General features: G+C 34.9%; 1 protein-coding gene, 1 long non-coding RNA gene and 1 other non-coding gene across 6 annotated transcripts in view; all 3 read right to left on the bottom strand.

Annotated features, from left to right (window-relative positions):
• Window positions 1–24,503, bottom strand: part of LOC102655904 (DNA-directed RNA polymerases I, II, and III subunit RPABC3) — a 58,882-nt gene that overhangs the window by 19,720 nt on the left and 14,659 nt on the right. For 2 of the 4 annotated variants that reach the window (XM_006564170.2, XM_006564171.3), the window contains exons 2-3: window positions 15,497–15,580; window positions 10,008–10,188 (exon numbers count right to left, since the gene is read on the bottom strand). In XM_006564170.2, the coding sequence (XP_006564233.1) occupies window positions 10,008–10,188; window positions 15,497–15,580 (265 nt within the window). Of the gene's footprint in view, window positions 1–10,007; window positions 10,189–15,496; window positions 15,581–15,736; window positions 15,836–18,399; window positions 18,910–24,503 lie in introns of those variants that run through there. The other 2 variants (XM_006564172.3, XM_006564173.3) reach the window with 2 other exon arrangements.
• LOC107964423 lies at window positions 4,142–5,208 on the bottom strand. The gene is made up of 2 exons (XR_001702900.2): window positions 4,687–5,208; window positions 4,142–4,358 (listed from the first exon to the last, which is right to left on the bottom strand). It is a non-coding gene; the product is annotated as an uncharacterized LOC107964423 (long non-coding RNA).
• On the bottom strand, window positions 7,952–8,041 carry Mir317 (microRNA 317). Its single transcript, NR_031526.1, has one exon. It is a non-coding gene; the product is annotated as a microRNA 317 (primary transcript).

Below are 24,503 nucleotides of genomic sequence, written 5' to 3'. Positions count from 1 at the left end.
GGGCACCATAGTTTGCTCGATAATAGGGCCAAGGATACACCGTCCATCTATGCCTCTGTTCGCTTGAATAATTGATAAAATATCGACGAAATTGCTCTTGGCTTATCAACAGCCACTCTCTATTCGGGTTGACTGTTAATTTTCCATTACCCTTCTTCTTCAATATGATTCAACTTGGCAAATATGTAACACGAATATATCAAACGTATCCCGTATTTTTCCCGACACAGATTACATTGAATTCTAAAATCATCGTGTCACCTTATTATATGCAATAACGAGAAAATTAATCGATATTAATAACTTATTCGAATAACAAAACTTCCTCTTATCTCTAAATCATCCTTGGATTATTTCAATAACCCAAAAAACTTTTATTACAAGCGTGTTTTTACGCTTTTCACTTTCGAAGCAACAATGTGTTGTTGCTTCATCCCTTCGATTTCTAAACCACGTAACCTATTTCTCTTCGAGAGTACAAGCTGTTACGTGCACGGTTTTCGAGAAAGCCTGCGGGCTACGCAGAGTGAGACGGACGAGCGCAACAAGGTCTTCTCTTTCTTATGATCCGAGAGAGAGAGAGAGAGAAGCAGGGAATTCATGCACGAACGACGATCAGGGGTTGACCTAATTTCACTTCGTAGGTTGGGCCTCTGACTGTCTGACCTTTTCCCAGGAGTGTTCCTGGCAAGGGTACGCGCGTGCGAGTCGCGTACCAGCCAGAGATCGTTGGGAGGACAGAGAGCGACGTCGAACACGTGTACGGCCTCTGCGTACGCGAGAGAGATAGCCAATACGGGGGAGGAGGGAGGGAGAGAGGGAAACGAGATTACGCGAGAATACGCGGAATACGCGTGGATTGGAAACTAAAGGAAAATCGATGATATCGGAGAAGAAAAACGGAGCGGATAAATTTATGGATATGATTTGGTCGTTTTCGCGGAAGATTTTTGAAGAACGAATTAATAATTATCATAGAAAGGACATGGAATTCTATCCCATTTGGAATGGAATCAATTATTTTTCCGGTGCTACCGCGAGATTTGTTCGTGTAATAAAACTGAAATTATATACGAACACCGTCGTCCGAAGGAACGGATTATTAATAGATCTTTTATGTTGATTTTATATCGAAGGATAAGTGGACTTGTGTGTTCGATCGGATTCTCGATTCAGGGTCAGATTCAACAAGTAGTTGAATTTTACCAGCCGGATGATTTTATTCGCGAGTCATACTTTTATTGTTGCTCGATAAAAAAAACGAAGAAGAAGAAAAAAGACGAAATATAAGAAGAGCTTGTATAAAAAATTATTTAAATTTCGATCTATATATATATTTTTCAACATATGACAAATGTCGATTTGATTTTTTTATCAAATTTAAATTTCAAAACCGTTTATTTCCTCTTGCGTAATCTTTCATCACAATATTCATAATTGGTGTGAATAACAAACTAATAAAAGAAAGAAAGAAAGAAAAAAACCAATACTGTCCAGAATTCCACCGATGAAAAAGCGGAAATACGCTGAAATTGAATTGAAAAAAAAAAAAAGCGAAAAAACAATCATTCATAACCATAATTGAATGCTATTTATCAAATTTAATTCTCATAATTCTAATTTCTCATAATTTTAAAAACAAAAGAAATCAATGCAAAATTAATTTTTCGCAAAAATTCTATCTTAGCAACGAAGCTACAAAAAAAGAAAGAAATCTTTCGAGCGAGGCACAGAGTTATTAGAGGAAAAATTGATTGGAAAAAGATGGAAGGAGAAACAGGGATTAAGCCATATCCGGAAAAGACCGACGAACGTGCGTAGGTGTACATGTGCGCCGTAGGTGGTAGAGGTTCGCCAGGCAAGTACGGAACGATCCGTGAGGGGGATAGACGAAACTGGGTCACCCCTGGGAACCGAAGAGCCTGGAGCTCGTGTCCGGGAACACGACTGGTCAGAAGAGAGGAGAGAAAGAAAGAGAGAGGGAGAGAGAATATACCTGGCAATGTGTACGTCGAGTATTTCGGAAACGGAAGTCGGCTCACGCACTGCCATTTACAAAAAGCCGTTCGCTGGAAAATTGCGATAGGGAGATCGATTCGATGAATTATGCATTACACGTCCCTGACTTATCAATCGGGATAAAAGAATTTTGAAAGGAGTGAAAAGCTGAAGGAATGTTGCGATTATATCGAGGGAGAATTGTGAACGAATTGAGTGAAGGGAAAAAAACATTGGTTCTATTGAATTCGTTTGATAAATCGGAATAAATAACGTTGTACTTTGGTCCGTTGTTTCATTAGGAATAAATATAATTCAGATAAGATCATCAAGTAATCGGGTTGGATTTATATATTGGAAATATGAAAAATATATATACATATTTGATTACTTCATTCATAATATATTTGTTGCAATGTGAATTAATCCTTGTCCGAGACAAACGATATTATTCGTTCAAGTTATATTAGATAAGAGGAATATTGCTAGATTGGAAAAATAATGAAATTCTTGTACCATTATTATTATAGGAGCAATAAAATGAAAGATTAATTGTTAGAAAATTTATAAATATTTGATATGAATATATAATGTTTAACTAATTATTTTCTACATTTTTCAGGTAAAAGGTAAAACGCTCTGACGGAGAATTTATGTTTACGTCTCGAACATACGAGATGTGTTCCCGAGTAAACAAGCAAACAAGACTTCGTATAAGTTAATAACGAATCAGCTGTAATGATTCGTGGGGAGGAAATATTAGAGGAAAGAGTATAATATTAACTCTCTTAACACGAACATATTTATAAAACGTATATGAATCACTATGCGTATTTGCATAGAGAGAGGAAAAGATTCGAGAAATGTCGATATAATCGACATAGCTAGTTGACCTAGATCACTCGAACGAAAAAACACGATTCGATTACAATTGACCCATGAACAACATGGATATTAGGAACGCCAACTCTTTGAAAAATTTTTTATTTTCTTTAAAAAAATTTTTAAATCTATGCATTCACAAATTCTTTCTAATTTAATGTACAAATATATTCAAAATTAATAAAAGTCAATTAAATATAACAACAATTATAAACATTTTACGAGTTACGATCCACAGTTCTAATGAGAAAATTGTAACTCCACTAAATCAATATTCCTTACATTTAAAGAAAATAATAAAACTATTGTCGCATCGCTTTTAAAAATTTTTTATTCGAAAATGTTGGATACCTTTCTTTCAAAATCTAGTTTCTATTTCATAATAAAACTAAAGATCTAGATGTATCTATGGCAGAATTAGAGGCCCTAGTCAGATGTGGAATTGTAGGGACAAAGCAGAGGCCGGAGAATCATACCGTTCGGAATACGGGGGATTAATGTAACATAATCGAATAACTCGAACCACCGTTTCGTCCCCTTCTGCGCTCGCTATGTGACGTCAACGAATAACTCGAGCTCGTATATACGCGCCGACTCTCTGCACCTATCACTCTATATCTATAGAGTAACTCTCGAGTTACACACACCGCGAAGAGAAATTCCCTAAATGAGACAATAACATTAACAACGGGAACGAGCCATTGAAGATTCATAGTGGCCGTATTTTAGCGTGATGAATATAGGACGAAAAATGTAAGAGCTTCTTTATATAATAATGATATTGTTAATTTTATTTTTTGAAAATAATTCTTTATAATTTTTTTTTAACCGATGTCTTTAAATTTCGACCTGTATTTGAATACTTTTATAAGATAAAATATAATACTAAAATAATGATAATGAAATTTTGAAATCAAATATTTTAAATCAATGAGGAATTTGAATTACAAATTAATATCAAAGATAATAAAAAAATTTAAAATTTTTTTCAAAAACTGTAAAAATTATTTGAGATATTTATAATCTATAATTTATCAGTTAATTTCATTATAACAAATATTATTGTGAAAGAAAAAACCGTTTAATATTCAAGATATTTTATATTTTCATTATGAATTATTTATTTAAATCATTTAGTTGTATATTAAATGTAATGGTTTTTATAAAAAAAAAAAGAGATCGAATGTAATATCAAAAATTTCAATTGAAATTTTATTTCACGCGTGAAAAAATATTTTTATAATTTTTTTAAATTAATATACAATCTTGTTCTTTATACATGGTAGCTGTGAAAAATTATGCAAGCTAAAAATGTGATCAGCTGTTGTTAAGTGGTCGAGATTGCATAATGCTTGCATTACGTGACGATGCATCGCCTTCCTCTTTCCGCTCTTCCAAACAGTCTGTATGCAATGTACATAGCGCTTCTAGAGTACAAGGCTACGAGTTGACCACTAACGTACGAAATATTAGTGCATCTAAAACACCTCTATTCTTATTATACTTTATTACTCAATTTCTTTATTTGCAAGTTGTAACTAACATATTCGATACTTGACAAATTTCTTTAACTACACATTTATCCTATGTGTTAATAATTTTCATATAAAATATCTTTTGTTATACGTGTTTTATACAATTTATTACGAAATATTTTTCAAAATTTCTATTTACTTCATATTTAAGACAAAAATTTTTATTCTCATAAAACTATTTAAAAAAAAAAAAAAGGTAATTAAAGTAAAGGTAAAAAATTTTCATCATTTTTTTCCTATTATTTTTTCAAAAATTCAAAAATCAACGCACCGTTAATTCCATCGTTTGGATCATTTGATAAATTTATGTACACTCCTGCATAGGGAAAAACTCATCGATAACACACGAAAGACGAACGTGCTCATTAGACGGAATGAAAACCGTTTCTTCCTGCCAAAAAGGCGTGCTGCAATTCTCGTCGTCCCAACGCGCTCGTCTTATGTAATTTCTTTCCCCACGTCCCCCTTGGCCACCCTTTTTCACGAGCCGCAACGCGACGTTTTTACAGCGTTCGTCGCACTCCCTCTTTGCCGCGCGCGCGCGCGAGTTTTCTCGAAACGCAACTTCGAATGACGTGGCGGTTAAATTTTCCGCCAAGTTGCGCGGATATATTTACAACATCAGGACAAATATATTCACTTTGATTCTCTATGCATATCTATCTGAAAAATTCTGCTAGATCTATACACAGCACCGCTTAAAAAAAAATTTTAAGACATTTGTTACGTTAAAATTAGAATAAAATTGTTAATAATTAAGGATTAATCAAAAGGATGTAAAAAAGGATATCAATTTTATATAATGAAAAAATTTTAAAGTATTGTAAAAATACATGGAAATAAAATTAGTAATTTTTTTATACAACGTGTCCTCAGAATTTTGAAATTTATGTATATATAGCGACTTTTACTTCGACGTATATCGAACATAGTTGATAGATGCGATAAATAATGAAATCGTAAATTAAAATAATTGCGATAGTGAGTGATACGATAGCTATACTCGGATACACTACAGAGAAATATAAATATATCTTGAAAGTCAGGCTATAAAATTCATTTGTGAATTTACGACTTGAAAAATACTTGTTTTATTTATTTTGGATATTGATTTTTATTCATTTTTAATTAAAAGATTTTAAAAATATTTAAATATTCTATATGAATTACGTATATATGAATTATGTATTTTTAATTTGTATTTTTCACATAAATAACAATATATTACTATAAACGTGTAGACTTTAAAATATTCTAAAAAAAATGAATACTTTATTTCTACTATAAACATCAAATTTTACTGTTTCGAATCATACTTAATGGATAATTATTATCTTGATATTTTTGGGAATTCGTGGATTCAACGATTTGTAAGTCGAATGACCCTGTGTTTTATAGATTAGAATTATAGTAAGATATATAATACAAACCTATTAAAACCTTTTAGGTGCAGAAACCTTGAATTTAGAATAATCTAAAGTTGTGATACTGTTGATCTTGTTTGTTGAAATATATATACGTCTTTACTATATTTCTTATAAATTCATGAAATAAATTTTATTGGATAAATTTTTATAATAGAGGAATTGAACTTTGCTGAGAAATATAAATATGCTACATTTGAAATAAACAATATTTCTTGATGTTAAAAATTGTTCTCTTGATTTTAGATCTATTTGTATCGTAAAAAGCATCAGAAAAAAATCTATAATAACAATTTAAGACCAAGAAATTCTGACTCGACTCAAAAACAATTGTTACTTAACAAACATAATCTATTTCAGTTGATTGTCATAAGTTGATCACAGAGAGAGAAACTGAGAGTTCATTAAGATTTAATCAGAATAACGCGAAGCAATTATTCCAATTACACTATCGTGATATAATTATCAAAACAGTGAATGTACACATACTATATAATGTGCGTTACTGCTTGCATTGTAGATAACAGAAACTATGGTATACATCGTCAATGCATTATTTCCAGCGCAGAATTTTCAATGCATCAGTAAAAGATAACGCTTAATTATCGAAGCATTGAATAGTACTTTTCACATCATGAGGCTATTGTTTCACTATGAATGATAAGTCCTTCAAGTCACTCGGATTTCTATTTTTAATTATTCTAAACGATAAATACTTAATTATCAGAGATCAAATTTACTTCCATGATAAATATGTTTTTGTTAAGGATATTTAATCGTAACAATGGAAATGATGATGTCAAAGTAAGTACTAACAATTAACACATTTTAATGATCTAATGAATGCATAATAAGATCTTTAATATGGTTTCTAATTATATGAACTTTTTGCAAGAAAATTTATTAAGTTTTTTATTTTCTAACTACTAAGAGAAATAATTGTATTAAATTTCAATTCAACTAAATTTTCCAATTTTCCAATCATAATTAAAATTTATAATTAAATTTTAATTATCAATTAAATTAAATGAATAATTAAATTAGTTTAAATGATAATTGTTTTAAGAAAAGTTGATTTTGAAAAAAGGAGAAAAAAGAGAAATAAAAGAAAGAAATAAAAGAAATAAAAAAAGGAAAAATAAGAATTGAAAAGATTATATATAATTGACGCAGAATTCTAATCATAAAGTAGCGCCCTCTAAGTCTTCGAAGTCGGAAGGAAAGTCTCCTGCTGAGAAGTTGAAGGAATCAGCTGATTGGTCACCCGAGAGTCAGCTGATTTTGACAGCCCGGCCGACCTTGTGCGCATCCTGGCGTGTCGCGCACCATGAACTACTTCAAATATACGATCTATGGCGTTCGCGCATGCGCACTTGCGAAATAAACCAAAACTTCTTTTATGAATTTTTCAAATTAATTGCATTTTGAATAAAATCGTTACTTTGGTTACGATTTTCATATTTCGATTTTTCATTTCTTAAAATAGCAAATATTTAATTTATTAAACACTCTTTATCTGAATAACTCGAGATTAATTTCAATTAAAAAGAAATACGTCGTACTGAAGATTACTTTCATCTTTATGAACACACCAATACTATGATAACATCGAGTGTACTTATACGCTGTTTGGCGAACTAGAGGATTAATTGTATCCATTTGAGGGTTTCTAGTGACCCCGATCAATAATTCATTTCCCACCTGTCACGCCCCTATTTAATAGACTGATGATATCATATAGCGACGTATCGCAGTTGGCCACGTTATTTGAATTTAAAACCAGTCATTTTATAAAATATCCGAATAATTCTTAGCTTTTCTTATCTACGATTAGCTAGTATCGATATATAATCTATATGATAATATAAATATTTAAGTCACTTTTATAATCTATGATATCAAATTACTTAAAACGAGAATAGCATTTATTATAAGTTGAAATTCATAAATTTCCGAGTACAAAATAATTATATAATTTTATAAATACTAAATAGAATTTTATATTTTATATGGTTTCCTTAATATTTTTTATGATTTTGTTATTATTTTATCACATTTTTCTTCCGTAAAATCATCATAGGGAATCAGCAGGTAAATCAATGGGCTGCTAACGCCCTCAGAAAACTGAGATACCACCAGCTGTGTTCACCCGCTTCATTACCCACCGAGTGAACGCAGAGTGGCTCCCTGTTCTCCGAGAGCCCGTTTCACCATTTCCGTTTCGCTCTTACCGACCGAACGGGTTAAATGATAATTGTATCTTTTTATGGATTGTCTTTTCTCAATGCTTTTTAAAAGCAAGATTCGAGGGAATTGGTTTCCTTTCAATTCGTTCAGTCTCTATTCATCATTATATCAATAATATTTACATTATTCCAATATTCTGTCAATATATCAAAATTCTTTCTTAATGAATAATTTTCTCATAAGAATTATACATTTTATTTCTGCCGAAATAATATGAAAAAAAAAAAACTTGAAAAATTTTAAACCAAATAAATATTTGATACATACAAAAAAAGAAAATATAGCAAACAAAAAATAAAATTGATTTTTTAAGAATTTATTTTTGAAAATTCGAAAACAAATATTGAATACGATAAAAACCTGACAATAATAAGTAAACATGTACGGGGAAAAAATTATGAATAAATCACTGAATTGCATATAAGAATGAGATGTAAAAAATGAGGAAAAACCTTACAATATCGAATAATTGTAAATTCAATTTTAAATTGTCATAAATCAACTGCTATCATTTTCGAAGATAAAACAAGTATTTTAATTTTTCGTAAACAAGAAAAATAACTAGGTGGCGTTAGATATCGAATGACTATTCGATTATTAACCAAACTTTTGCATCGTTATTAAAATATTATTACGATAGTTATAATTTAATATTTAAATTCAAAGATGGTCGACTTATTTAATTTTCACATATCAACTTATTTCATTTTTTTATACGAACAACTGTTCATCTTTCTTGTGTCGAATAATCTCTAAAAGAAAAAAAATATAAACAATTGAAATGAAAAAATACACGATACATATAAATATGTACTTAATATAATAAAACGATTATATATAATCTTTATAAATGATTTAAAATCCCTTTAAGCACAATATCACAGATTTGCTTATCTTATCGAACGTCAGCTACGCTGCATTCTTCTATTCATGGCGATATAGAAATTAATTTCAAACACATACACAAAAGCGGATACAGTTTCGCGCGCACAATTTACGATGGGACCCGTACCGATCAGACATCAAAGTGGTTTTTGCAGCATATATATATATTGCAGTAGTAAACTTTCAAGGTTAAACGATAAGTTAGTTAAATCAGGGTTATCACGGAACAGTATCTTCCACGATACAGCTTTCATCTAGCAATCCGGTCAAGAATTGTTATTTATAAAATAACCAGATAAAATAGAATGTAATTATACATTCGTTAAAAATTAATATTTTAAATTTACAATATTACAATATATTCGCAAAATTCCAAGAATCGTATATTTCATTATTGCAAAATGTAATTTATCATTACATTTTTTTTAATAATTTTTATATAAATTAGTTGTTAAGATATAAGTTGGTTATTAAACGCTTATGCTTTTTGCGATAATGCGATAATGCGATAGATATAGTATTATAGCATTCTTTTTTTATTTTTTATTATTTTTTTTCTTTTTTTTTTTTTACATTACCGAAAGACGATTTATGGTTTTCGGTAGTTTCAAAAACTCTCTTAGAACTTCATTGAGCACTGGAAGCGAGCCAATCAGAGATCACAGGAAAAAGAGGGCACGTTTACGCACGTCGACGCGTGTGAATGACGTCACGCATGTGACGTATACATGCGTGGTATACGCATGATACAGAGATTACAGTGGACCGTAACAGAATAAAATAGCGATATTGATTTGACATATTCAATCAATTTTTTATATTTTTTTAGTATTCTTAATCAAATTAAATAACTAATCGATTATTAACCAATTTCATAATAATATATTTTTAACTGTATTTTCAGTTTATTATTCAATCTGATATAATTGATAAGATTATTACTCAAAAATGGTTTGGTATTTTATTCTATTAAGTATCACTGAGATATTAGTTAAAAAAAAAAAAATCAAATTTTATGAAAAAAGTAATCACTTACAGTCTACTGCTGGGTTCATTGCTTGCTTCATCACCTTCTATTCGATAAACCATACCGGACATCACATATTCAAAACTGTCTGCTCTGGAACCGCCTTCCTGTTCAGTCGCGTTCCACTCCCCTCCATCAGGATAACCGTCCTCTCTCAAAGTCGTAGCCAGAACCAGACGAAATTTGTCACCTGTAAAAGAATCCAGAATAATGAAAATTACTCTTTAAAGGATAAATTAGAAAAAAAATATAAAAACATCGAAATCTTTTTATCTTTGTTTAAATGTCAATACGAAAAAATCTGCAATGTCGGAACACGGAAATTGATATCTAATAATAAATCTCAAGGTAACCGCATCAAAAATACACTGGGGGCGTTACAAACGTTTCGCCACGTTTCGAACGAAATTCACGGTTGATTGCATCTAAACCAATAGAATTATTGTATCTTCATTCTGCCATTTTCACCAATTCTCGGATACACATACATGTGCGCGCAATGAAGACACAAGAAACAATGAACGTTTTCCTTTTGTATTATAATATCACATATTGTACATGACACAATACATCACGTTCAAAAAACACGAAAACTGTAATAAATCACGTTTATTACGCCATTCGTTATCCTAAGAAATTATAAAATTGAGATCTAAATTAGTAGAAGTAAAAATAATCGAACAACGTAAAAAATTTCTATGAATATATAAAATATATATTGAGAATATATAAAAATAAGTTTGATTCTGAGAACAAATATATGTCATAATATTAAATTATACTTATATTAAACAAATCGTCAAATATTAACACAAAAATTAACAAATTAACGGAAAAATATTAACATTAAAAAGAACCTATATAAATCTATTCAACTAAAAGATAAAACATTAAGAAACCCTCACATAAGAAGGGTTACCATTACTGGAGAACAAGGGTCAAGGTTAAAAGTCTATGCTGTGTCGATGATACATATAGTATGGTAATCGATATTACCGGCGGTGGCAATGTCGAGGGGAATATAAAGACGAATGAAAACGAAGCTGGAAAAATCTGCATGACCAATTGATCATGTTACGAGACGTATATGGGGTCAGGCTTACATCACGATAATAGCATAACGATTATAGATTATCTAGTTGAACGATACAGGATCATATTATCAGCCCCAGTCATATTAACCAATACGAACCCGGCAAAGGATATGGGCTCGTGTGATTTACAGCATTAACCTTGACACTGACAGCAAACGCGTATCGTTAATTTGCTCACATTAGAGGGATATATTAACACTTTATATTAAATTTAGACATTCGTAGAATGCAAGCTTTCGAAGTCTAAACTTATTAACTACACCGTGTTATAAATATTTGATTCTATTTAAAACATCAATATGATATATATATATATACATGAGAAAAAATATGGCACACAAAATTATGTTACAATACATTATGAAAAAATGTTTAAATAAAACTCTGTTTCACGTAAAAAGAATAAAAGCTAATAATATTATGTAACACATTGAGAAACATTAACCACCCCCATGAATCGAGCTTAACATGTTCCGGGGTCTATCGAAAACCGCCATCTTGTCTCACGACGTCAACCACAGACAAGAGAAAGAGAGAACAACTTAACGATAGTTTATATCCATTCTTCACACGATGCGCATCCGTATTTCGTCGCGTAGGATATTCTACTTTTGTTCTATATTCCAATATTCGCACATTTACACTTATGATTTGTCTCGAAATGATTTCAGAACACAGTTACAGTCACAACATCGAGATATTTCTTGAAGAATAACTGCATATGACATTTTACATTAACTTCGATTTATTTGCAATATTTCATTTCTTTTTCGATGCCTTGTATTCGACACAATCATAACACACATTTTTAACTTGGCGTAATTCAACATGTCCGTACGTCGTGTAATGTAGGTTAGTCGCGCGACGCGAAACGAAACTGCGTGTACATGTACAAAATCATGGCACGTAACGCGCATCGGCGAAGAAACCGGTAGAAAAAGCGCGCGCGATACGCGACAGGAAGGTAAATGTGAATACACGATGAAACGACACAACGATGATGACCACGACGATGGATGAGCGATACCAGCAAATAAGCATACGATCAGAGAGAGAGCACGAACACACACACGCACACACACACACAGCTACTTCTTCTCCCAGCGAACGAGTATCGCGACCGACACGGCTACGAGTCGTGGACGTTTTGACCTTGGCATTGAACTTATGGGAGCTGCCGGGTGAGGTAGGAGAGAAGAGTGAAACACGAGCGAACGGGACGAAGAGAGGGGAGTAGAACGTGGTACGAGCAAAGCCGGGCGCATGGGAGGGAGATTGCGTCATCTCGCGCAAGCCTGTGCGCCGCGCGTCAATACAGCGGGACTGCCTGGCCCTATGGACTAACCTTCGTTCCCCTTCCCAAACGCAATTCTATCTCGCTCTGTTCTGCACAATCGACAAGCTCCTTCCTGCAAAATCCATCCCGCCTCTTTGCTCCTCGCCAACGGTAAACCGGTGATCTCGATTCTTTTTTATAATAGATTTAGATTAGATTATAGATTGTATTATGTCCATTAAATTTTTATTTTCCATGAAATATTTGGAATGATTTTGAATATATTTGTAGTTTTTACTACAATGTTTGTTTTTTGGTAAATAATAAGAAGTAGAATAATATTACGAAACGATAAGAGGAAGAGATAAAATCAAACTACGCGATATTAAAACTTGTGAGAGGGGGGGATAAAGACAGAAGAGAATCTTCAAAGTAGCAAAAACAGGATATGAATCTGTAAACATAATAAGCAAGCAGGGGTGGATCGACGATGCGGTGTACCCCACCTCTTTCTCCCACCCCTGCTATCGGTGGGTGTGACGCACCCACTCCCTCTGCAGCGCCCGAATCAACGAGATACATCCAGAACTGTTCGTGAGACAAGTCAAAATGACGATATTTGAAGGGTGGGGGGTTGGGAGTTTGCTGCAGCGTGACGTGGCCTTGGGCGCATTTATGAATCTAATATATCACGAATGCTATTTTTTTCATCTATCTTAACTGACTTTTCTTAACTGAAAATAATTCTAATTTATTCTAATTTAAGAATAATTCAAAAATTATCTAATAATCTAATTGTTATATACATTTATTCTTCTATACTTCAGTAATCAACAAATATTTTTTCTTTATATTCCTGCTTTCATTAATGATAGTTACCCAGATGAATAATAATAGTATAAACATTAACCAAGATAATCTTTAGCATCAATTTGTGAAGAAAGTCACGTTGACACGAGTTTTCTCAAAGATATGAAACTTACAAAAATGTTAGAGATCCAAATTAAATATGATAGAAAATATTGGTGTTTTCAAAAAGAGATAAAAATATTGTATCTTCGAAAACGAATGACTCACGTGTCTAAGTTCGTCAGAGAACAGTTCATTGGCATAAAAAAAGGCGATTGAAGTCACCTTGAAAGTTAGACATATATAAGTACATAGTAACCAACAGTAAGTTGCTTTGAGCTGTGCAGAACACGTTTCACCAGTGTCCATTAGCCAAGGTTGTCCTTCGTACGTCTAACCAAGAAGTAGAAGAACCATGAGAATAAAAAAACAAACATGATACAGCACGTGTCTCTATTAGTGAGGAACACGTGTCGCATTTACCAAAGGATCAAAGATGATGTGTTATATGTGTGTGCGTATATTGATTCTTTCGATATTAGTTTCTCATTCTAAAATATTTACTTTCTATTTATTTTCTAATTTTTATAATTAATTTGTTTCAAAAAACATAATAATAATAACGGATGAAATATGGAAAAATTTCAACGATTATCTTATATTTCTTACGATTATAAAGCGAATGGTATTCGAAATTTGCTCAAGAAAGAAAATAGAAATTCCTAAATATCGTGACAGTTGCCAAATTTACCATTCTTTTGCCCACTCTTTGAACAATTCTCATATATGACGTATATCTTATTCTACGTTTCGAAATTCGCGATTTCCTACATATATATCGATCTCCGAAATTAAAATAGACAAATGTAACGGAGAAGAATGTCGCACGATATAATTCTATGCGAAGTAACAATCGAATATATTATCCTATTTATTTATCAAATGTTTGATTCATGTCTAGATATTAGCAATCGCTGATCGTTTTTATTGATACCGTTTCTATTTCGATTAAAATTAAGCACTTCCGTGAATAAAAAATATAATTATAAATTATATTTCTCCTATTTGAAATAATGTCATTACAAATTTTTCAATACATGAACTAATAATAAACTTAAGTTACCAAATATATAGATATAATTCAATTTTATCGTAATATTATTATAAATATAATTTATATTAATAAATGTTATATTAATCGTAATAATAATAATGTATTATTCGTCCAAGTTAATGAAATTGCAGAGAAAAAACGAAGAATCTGAGTATATTATTGAGAGTAGTAGGATTTTTGTAAATTATAAGACACATTTCAATAGTTAACATTGCTTATAAAATTAATTTACGCTATATATAAATCATCATTCTGTTTTGCGTCACACTTGGTATATTTTTTATCAAACGATTTGATTGTAGATATGACCATTTCAAAATTACGAAAATTATGTATAATGCAAAATAAAGATATTAGTTAGTCATACTTTTTTTTACTTGCAATCTTTTTATAAACGGATAGTATATCTACTAAATAATGTATATCTAAAATATCTAACGAAGATAATGAAAATTTTAAACCGTATGTCTAGATAATAAACTACATATTTATTTTGCAGCATTTCCAGATCGTAACTGCATAGAACAAGTGTATACACACGAAGTTGCGAGTCGCGCGCGATGTAAACAAACGCCGAAGACCCTGACAGCACACCTCTGTATTATAGCAAACAGAATTTTCATGCACGCTAAGTTATCCCTTCATCAGACATTGTTTAATTACATTTTCCTTTCGACAACATTGTCAAGTGAAGATTACAATTTAAGTTTTAATATAAGAAGAGACAAGTCAAAAAATAATATCCATTAAAACGGTTCGATGTAAAATTTTGAAAAATATTTACCTTCTATTCATTAAAATTTTTAATTCGGATAAACAAAACTCAAACTTGTATGATTTTATGTAAAATTAAAATTACGTAAAATAAATTCTTATCTATCTAAAGAATTATAAGTGGTTTATTTGATATGAAGTTGCTTTATTAGATTAAAATTATTAAATTTGACAAAAAATTAAATTACACCTGCGAGCAAAGTCCTTACCGCATATATTTTCAATAAAAATTTTTTTATAATTTCATTAAATTTATTGAATCTGAAGAAATGTTAATTATTTTTGATGAAGGAAATTATTGATATAATTTTCGATCTATTGTAACATCCATAACTATTCTTAAATTAATATACGTTTTAATATATAAAAAAAGTTATTGAAAAACACTCACCAAGTTCCATAGGATACAGCCAGCTGTTAATGTCTAGGATTAAGTCCATTTTGAAGGACTCGGATTCGCAATGGAGCCTGCTCACTGTTGTAACCACCACCCAATCATCATCGATCGCCATCCAGTCAAGGAAAAAACCGAAAAAAAAAGAAACAGAAAAAGAAATTGTCATTGCCAGGTATTATGCGCGTATAATATATATTATCAATACACAGAACAAATCGAGCAACAAATTTTTACACATAAGAGACGCGGAATCCAATTAATTCTAACGAGAGGAAACATTCGTTATATTATGTCGCGTAAAAAGAAGAAAAAAAAAAAAAAGAAGAAAAAAAAAAAAGGTAAAACATCACGCGACGGATGCTTCAGCCATAGATGACTCATAGTCTTTGGTAAATTCGTCGTCGTTGTGGTAGTAGTAGTCGGGAGGTTCCGATTATGGAGTTATTGGAAAAGAAGAGAGAAGGGGAAAAAAGGAAGCGAATTTTTACACATCTCCGACGAACGCGACGCAGTCGTGCCACTTGACGGCTGCCCACCGGCCGTTTGACGTCACTGTCAGCCAACCAATCGCATTTGATTCACGATACGAATTTATCGTCGATCCGACACTCGCGAAACTCGCCCATATAGGCGACGAGGAGGGCTCGAACATTCATTAGAGAATACATATAACTACTGTGTGTGTGTGTATGTGTGTGTGTGTGTGTGTGTGTGCGAATGCATTTTCTCTCACATGTACACTTGTGGCTAGTTTGAACACGTAAGCTTGCGGTAGGTATATAATTGACGAGGAGAAACTTATATTTTTGTTTCCCTGTTATTTTTTTGCATTTTTTCTTTTTGCAAATATATAAAAAATTTCACGTTTGAACGTATTTTCTTTTCAATCAGTTGAAATATCGTATTTTATTTCATTATATCGATTTATTTTCTAATAACGTTAAATTAATTTTCAATATAAAATTTAACGAAATTCAAATTTAAGATCAGTCTAATTAAAAAAAAAAAAAAATACTGGAAACTCAATTATATCATTCACAGATCAATTATCCGTCTGTCTTGAATTACGATCTGCAATTTGTAAACAAACTGTCCTTGAAACTAGCAACGTGAAGTTACATTCGACGTTATATATTGCATTATGAGAACAGATACTTCAACATATCACTCCGAGTCACCTGATTTTCGTTCGCACTCGAACAATAATTTGTTATTAGTGACGGTGAACCGTATCTCGTTCCAATTGCATAATTCGTCCTTGTATGAGGCACCTCATATTCCCTAACGCCATTGCTGCAGGGAATCGACCAATAAGATCTCAACTGCATCATCGTGCCGATGATTGCAATGGACCCGTCCGCGTGACGCGGCAATTTCAAACATACTTTTGAACTTCTTCGCTATCTCGATCGGAATGACGATTTTCTTAGATTACACATGTCAAATATAAACCGTGGAACGTAACCGGGAAATAGAGGGCGGTAATACGACACTATAATTCAGTGGTAAGGCATGAAATAACAGACATCCACCGAAATGGAATTGCATCGCAACGGTAACATTATGGACAAGTTGATTTAAGATTAATGTAGATTTAAAAAGATTATTTTCAACGAATGTTTCTAAATATATAAAATAATTTTTTTTATATACACGAAATATAAAATATTCTCAATTATCCAAAAATTGAACGATATTTTCCTTTAAAGTATTTATTTTAACGGAATTACATTGATTTTTTAGTTATTATTTCGTGGTTGGTGAACGGTACTTGGCCATCAATATGCCCGTTTCGAGAAATTGTTCAGGGATGGGCCTAATTTGTATGTATCTCATTGTTCACATCGAATTTGCGTGAATTAATGAAATGTCTTTCGTCTACGTGACTCAGTGTACATTTTAAGTATGCAATATTATGCACACGATTCGCTTGGTCGACAAGCTCGTAAAACGTTCGACGATAGACTAGCTCGCGCAATTATTCTCGTTACTTCTCGTTATTTATTTTTAAGTAAAAAACGCGATACGTGTAAAGCGTGCAAAGTTCTACATTCGCCAATCGTTTTGCTAAAAACGTGACTTCGATCTTGCCGCGTGCACCGAGGAAATGGAAACTTTATCGTACACTGAATGCGAATAATTTTTTTTTTCTTTTTTTTTTTTTTTTTTACGAAACTTCTTCGCGCAAAATTCGGCTCGAAAAGTTCGCCTGAAATGTTACTTTTTCGCGTATCTTGGATATATTTTTTGATACGAATTCAAAGTCCAACCAATATTAATTCCACCGATAAGCAATTATTTCACGATAACGAAACAACGAGAAACACTGCACACATTGATATTAACGAAGAATTAAAAACGATCTTGAGACGTCACGAGATCGATGAAAACGGGAAGGAAGGGGGAGCGTGATCGGACGGAAAAGGGGAGCAAAAACGTGAACACAATAGAACGCAAATATCCGTCAACGGCGGCATGTTTTATATTTACACACTTAATTCCCATTTTCAAGTTGTGTAACGTCAGAAGATATGTCAAACAAAACCAAAATTAAAAACGTGAGTGGATGATAACCGGATAATAAAAAGAAAAAAAAAAAAAGAACAGACTAATATCGAAATTGCAGCAGATGAGATAAAAATCATCATCGAGATAAAAATAACGCAAACACGTATAATTTTGTACATATATATATAAATATATCATTCACACTACGTGCCTCTAATGACGAAGAAATTGATTAACATCTAGTAGAGCTGTATATAACATTTATAAGCATCGTATGAAACAACGAATCAGTCGTTTTTTCGATTCGAAAACGAAGGATTGAAAGGGCAACGTATTTCCCCGTCTACGCGATCGATTTCTACGGAATTTAACTTCCTCCAATTACTCACGGTAATCGCCGTGGCCGATCCTCGATTGTAATTCCATGATCGCGTGAACGATGGCCGCCCCCGTCACTTTGCCAGCTGATTTCCTTTAAATACTTTTTCTCTTTCCGGCTCCCCTTGCCTTATATACCAATCTTTGCATCGTTCTTTGCGTCGAACGATCGAATCCTAATCACGTAACACCCTTTTCTCAACTTCTCGAACGGTGTCTTGCGAGTTTATTCTTCGTGTATATTTCCTTTCGTTTCATCCTTCTTCCTCGGAAGAAACAACTTCAAATACTCGTTCGTGACACGGTGGAAAATAAACGAATGACAAAGTGAGAAACAATAAGATAAATGAAACATACTCGATTTCGAAAATCATGTACGATATTGATAATCTATCGTGTATTATTCGAGCCGAGACTCTCCACATCGCGAACGATGATCAAAGGATCCAGACGGGAAAAGAGAGAGAGAGAGAGGAAGGAAGGGAGAGAAAGAGTGAAAGAGAGAAAAGAGAGAGAAAGAAGACACGGACCTCGAGGCTGGCACACGGTGGACTGATCCGTTCCTCGTTGCTGACGTTGCTGCCAGCTGCTAGACTTCTATGTACCGATGGAGAGAGAGAGAGCGAGAGCGAGAACGAGAGAGAAAGAGAGAGACAGAGAGAGAGAGAGAGAGAGCAACGACGACCTTTACGGTCACCCAGTGGTACGAGTTCTCCAACGAAACGCACGGAACCTGCCTCTATTCCCCCACTCCGCCGCCCTAACTCTCACCCTCTAACTTTTCCCCTCTCACCCGCCGATCACCAGCCGCCCTTCTTCGCCACCGCCATCTCCTCTTTATCGCTCTCTTGCTCGTCGCACAACTAGCTGCCTCTCTCCTACTCCTTCGCTACCCCGAAATGCTCTGCCCTCCTCCCCTCCGTGCTAGTAGCATCCCATCCTTGTTCTCCACCTGTCGCACTCTAGCTCCCTCTATGTTTTCGTTTCTCTGCTGGAAAGGGGTGAGAGGGGTGGTTTTCGCTGCCTGGTCCTGGCGAACTCCCCGCCATCGGATAGGGATATATATATATATATATATACACTCCCACACACGTTCCGAGAAATCTTCGTCATCCTCTGTCTCTTTCCTCCCCAAATAATACTTATTTATCCTTTTCTCGCTCGGCGAAATATACGTATGTTTCTTTAAATACCGAAACGACAGGGGTTGCGTTCCTTCCTTTGTGCGATACTAATAAAAAAGATCGTTGAGACCAGGATTTTTCCGCTTTTGTGTCGGCTAATTGGACTTAATGCGGTGCCCAGGTGGAACCGGTATTAATAAAAAAATTCGTTAAAAATATCCATCTCGTCTTCTCGCAATTAAGAAGTGTTCTTTTTTTTTTTTTCTCCGTTTTGTTGTAGCCTGCCTCGTTTCCGCTCGTCTTCCTTTTTCTTCGCGATGATTACCGTTATATTTTCGTTGTAATTACGTTTAAATGTACGATAAAACGAACACTCGACGTTCACTCGAAATAAAAATCGACGTGCCAAATTTGTTTCACTTGAACGGATCTGTCAGCTGGTCTCTCCATAGGGGGAGAGAGAGAGAGAGAGAGAAAGAGATATACGCAACCATACGCCTTCATGGTCAACTAATGGCACGGGGCTCGGCGAACGGGATACAAGGAAACAGACTCAATTTCCCCGTCATCCCTACTTCCCACTCTATTTCATCCTTTAACTGCCCTCTCACCTTCACCGCCCCAACACATAGTCCCAACCCCTCCCGCCACATCCTCTTCCCAGATCCCTTTAAATTTTCTTCCCACCAGAGAAAGATAGAAAATGGCACATTTCCCACAAGATTACCGCGTTCCCTCGATGCAATTCCAATTTTTCTCTTCAATCTTCTCTTTTGAACCGTTTTTTTTTTATCCGATTTTCTTCCGATTCTATTCATTCTCCTAACCACTATCGTTTCGATACACTTTCAACGATCCTTTCAATCGCAACGATTCTCGAAGCGATTCTACTATACTTCCGTGAAAGGAAAATCTCAACCGGTAACACTTGGTGCACCTCGTGGAGAGCAGTACACGACGTACTGAATCCCAGCAGCACGTCGCTAACGGTCGCTACCAGCTGGTTCGTCGTTAAAGGACGCGGCGACTCGATGGAAAACGACCACGGATAGGAAAAAGAGAAGCAAGAAGAAGAGGGGGGAGTAGAGAGAGAGAGAGAGAAACGCAACGACGACCTTTACGGTCGGCCGGTAGTTAGAGTTCTCCAACGAAACGCACGGAACCTTCCCCTCTCTCTATTGTCTCTCTTACACCCTCTTTTCACTCTCTATCTCTCTTTTTCCTATCTAGCCACCGATCACCAACCATCTTGCCTCTCTCTCGTGTTAAGCAGCTTCCATCTTCCTCTATAGAAACGCCCACGCCTCGCTTATCCTTGTCTGTTCTTCCCCTTGAAAGACTGTCTTTTCCTGGTTCATGGTGAAGGCGACGAGTAGGGATACCAACCCTCCTGGCATGTCGGACGAGGATGGCAATAGATCCACCCCCACCATGATAGGGGCGGTGCTCGGCAACCCTCTGACCTCCCTTTTCTCCTCTTCGTTGTTTCACTCATACTCTACTCTGTTTCGTCATCTTCCACCATTCCGTTTCATCTTTCTCCCTCCTGCTTTCTGTAGCAGGTACATACGTTAATATTTCGCTTTCTCGTGCTTTTTTCCCCAGACAAGTTTCTTTATCTAACGATACACTCATCTCTTTTTTTTTCTTTCTCTCGCTTTTCTGTCTGTCGAGATTCCTGTTCCCAGTTTTTCCTTTTCCATTAGCTTCGACTTTTTTCCTTATTCCTTTCTTATTTCTTCAATTGTCCTTAACCAATTTCTCACTTCTAGGCTTATCCGTGAAATATGAACGTGAATATTTTAAATATAATTAGGTTAATAAATCTTCGAATATTAATTTTTTAAAAAAATAATTTTTACGGATTAACTTCGATTATATTATTCGCGTATCGAGTTATCTCGAAGAATTACAGGTTCAATTTTTCACAGAAAAAAGTTTATAAATCGAGATTATTAATTTGTTGATGTTATTTAAGTCCTCTCCGCTAAGCCCATTAACTATTTTTTTCACCAATGAATATGCACAAACGTGTCGAATGATACTTATAATAGTCTTGCACTCGATAATCCGTCGGCTTTATTTAGCGCGATCAGTCGACGCTTACTTTCCGATAGCGTATATCATGAATTACCGCGAAAATAGACCGGACCTTCCTATACTTAGGATCCGCATAAAACAGACGATACACGATACACTACACGTCGCTTCCAAGAGGACGAACGTACTAAGAGGACGAACGTTCCAAGAGGACAAACGTTTCCAAGAGGACGAACAATGTTTTCGTGTTGTCTTTTTCTATCCTGGACACTGACCGTTACGAAATAAAGAAAACAAAAAACGAGAACGTTCGGACAGAAAAAAAGCTACTTTAGATAAGATAATGGATCTAGCCGAGGATAATTTAGCGAAGAAACCTGAAAACATTGGGCTGTGGTCACGCGATTGTCCTATCCAACGGACGAAACACGATCTCCATGGCGATTTCTCTCCGTGACGCTCGGGTAAGGCGCAACTTCTAAACTCTCGGCCAGTTAAAAACTTCCAATCAATATCAATATCGACCATTCCGCGTCCCCCGGAGCGGTACATCCCACCGTGTTATATATCCATGACTAATATCCCGGAGGAAAATCTTCTCTCTTTTTCCCTTTCTCTGTTCCTATTGCGATATTACCGGAAAAAAAAAAAAATTAAGTTTAAAGAGGGAAGATTGATAGAACGGAACGCAGAGGCGAGAGAGAGAGAGAGAGAGAGAAAAAAGAAAAAGAAAAAAAGGAAAAAAAAGAGGAAGATGGAAAATGTACACAAGAAAGAGGGAGGAAAAAGCCTTGATACGAAAGGGGTGGCCGAGCAAGTAAGAGGTCGGGTAAAGGGTGAACGCAGGGGTGGTGAAGCTAGGAGCTCCGAGAGAGATAGCGAGGGACAAGGACAGAATGGAGAGAGTAGGCGCGGTGGAAGGAGGGGGGTTTCGAGTTCGGTACGAGGGCTTCCCAACTGCGCAGTGTCGCTATCCGCTATCGACCGGTTCGCAAGCGCTATAAATACTGGGCACCGGGCTCTCGCCACCCCTGGCACACACCCCCGGCCACCCACGCATACTCCGATCTACCCCTCGCCTCGTCCTTGTTCACCAACACGCCTGCAACCTCCCCTCTCACCCCCTCGTAATCCTCTTGCCCGCCACACACGCGCGCGCGCATACACGTATACGTACACGTATATGTGGAGATAGAGAGGGGCGGGAAACCTTGACCTTCAAAAGAGCCACGGAGGGCGAGGGTGGTGTAGCCACCACCTCCCCGGTGACGCATCTCCCGCACCCCCGTTCCCCTCAGCTCGCGCACAGTTAGCCTTCCTGTCTTTCTCTTTCTCGCCTCTTCTTCTTTCTATGCTTTCGAAGCTTTTAATTCCAACTACGCGACGATCAAATACACCCTACATGCAACCATTTCGCTATTTCCCCTCTCCCTCTCCCTTCTCTCATTTTTCCCTCCCTTCTTCCCTTCTTTTGTTATGTTGTTTCGTTGGATATCGGACTTTTTTTCGTTTCTTTGTTTTTTAGCTTCGGGTTACTAGTTTTTCTCCAAGTGTCAATTAATATCAAGAGCCTCTCTTTATTTTCTTTGATTCTCGGAGGAAGATCGACGGAGGATGAGAAATCTTTTAATTAGCTCAGGACGAAGCTGCGCATGGAATTTTAGCAATCCTTCTGACTTCTCCCTTCTTATAGCTCAGATTAAAATTTTGTATTATTTACGTATGTCCAATATTTGTGCAATATTTCTTATATCCTAAACGATATAAATGTTTCTAGAATTCTCGTGGCACTAACTCTTTTTTTCGAGTTAATTTATTCAGAAGCATCGTTTAAAAATTACACAAAGAGCGGATTTTCTAACCTACAATTAGCTCTCCGTATTTTTTTTTCTCAAAAACATAATTACGGTTGAAGAATATATATGTTAAAATATGAATTTTAATCTTGAAATCGTATTGTCTCTGGTGATGATGACTCAAGACAAAAGATAATAGACAAGATGATTCAGAAGAAAAAGACGGCAACGTCGCGCGGAAATCGAAGGCGAAAAGGGAGGATACGTTTGCTGATCGATTTAATAAAACAGCATACATCGAGCCGAACACGTCAGCCAAATTGACGATCAGCGAAGCCACTCGATGAGTCGAAGGTCGATCGCACGTAACGAATTATAGGGACACCTCGTACATCTCTCGTCGATTGATTTCAACTAGGCAAAATACAGCTATTGAGAAATCCTTGAGAGCATTTTCTTTTTTTTTTTTTAATCTATTTTTTTAATCTATGTTTTTTCTTATGTCGCCTTCATCGACTTAGACTTTTTTTGTTTCACAAGTTTAACGAAGTTTAATTAAGGAAAGGATTAAAAGAAGAAACTTGAGATTCGACGATATTTGTTCATTTAGTTGTCAGAGAGTCTGTAATCGCGGATTCGTCATCGCTGCTAAAGATTACGTGATTAAAAAGGAATTCAAACTGTCTGGAAAAATCATGTCTGCCTATCTATAATTATCAGCGGGTATTTTTTTTCCACAGATACCGACGAACCTTATTTAAAATGATTATTCATCAACGAAAACAATCGCTCTTGGAGGAACGTAATTTTTTTTTTTTTTTTATAAAAACAGACTATTTTGCTCCGCGAATTGCAAAATCGAAAAGAGGGAAGAAACAGGGAAGAAGGGAAAAATATATTTTTTTTTTCGCGAGGCGAACCCCTGCTACGCGTTTAACCGAGAAAGAAGCGCATCCCCCGTCGTTAATTTCTCATCGAGCGACCGCGAGGTATGAATAATCCCCGCCGCGCTTAAAAGTTTGCCACGGACCGCGATTCTCGCATAAATCTCTTGTCGGTGAAGTCGAAAGGCGTGTACGAAAATAAATTCATCCGTCGGACAGGCCGACATTCTTGCCTGCGAAAGATACAAAGAGATCAGGGAGAGAAAGAGAG

This window comes from Apis mellifera, linkage group LG5 (genome assembly GCF_003254395.2).
Source record: "Apis mellifera strain DH4 linkage group LG5, Amel_HAv3.1, whole genome shotgun sequence".
Taxonomy (NCBI): domain Eukaryota; kingdom Metazoa; phylum Arthropoda; class Insecta; order Hymenoptera; family Apidae; genus Apis; species Apis mellifera.
The sequence above is the reverse complement of the archived record's forward strand: the minus strand, read 5'-3'. Positions and strand labels throughout refer to the sequence as shown.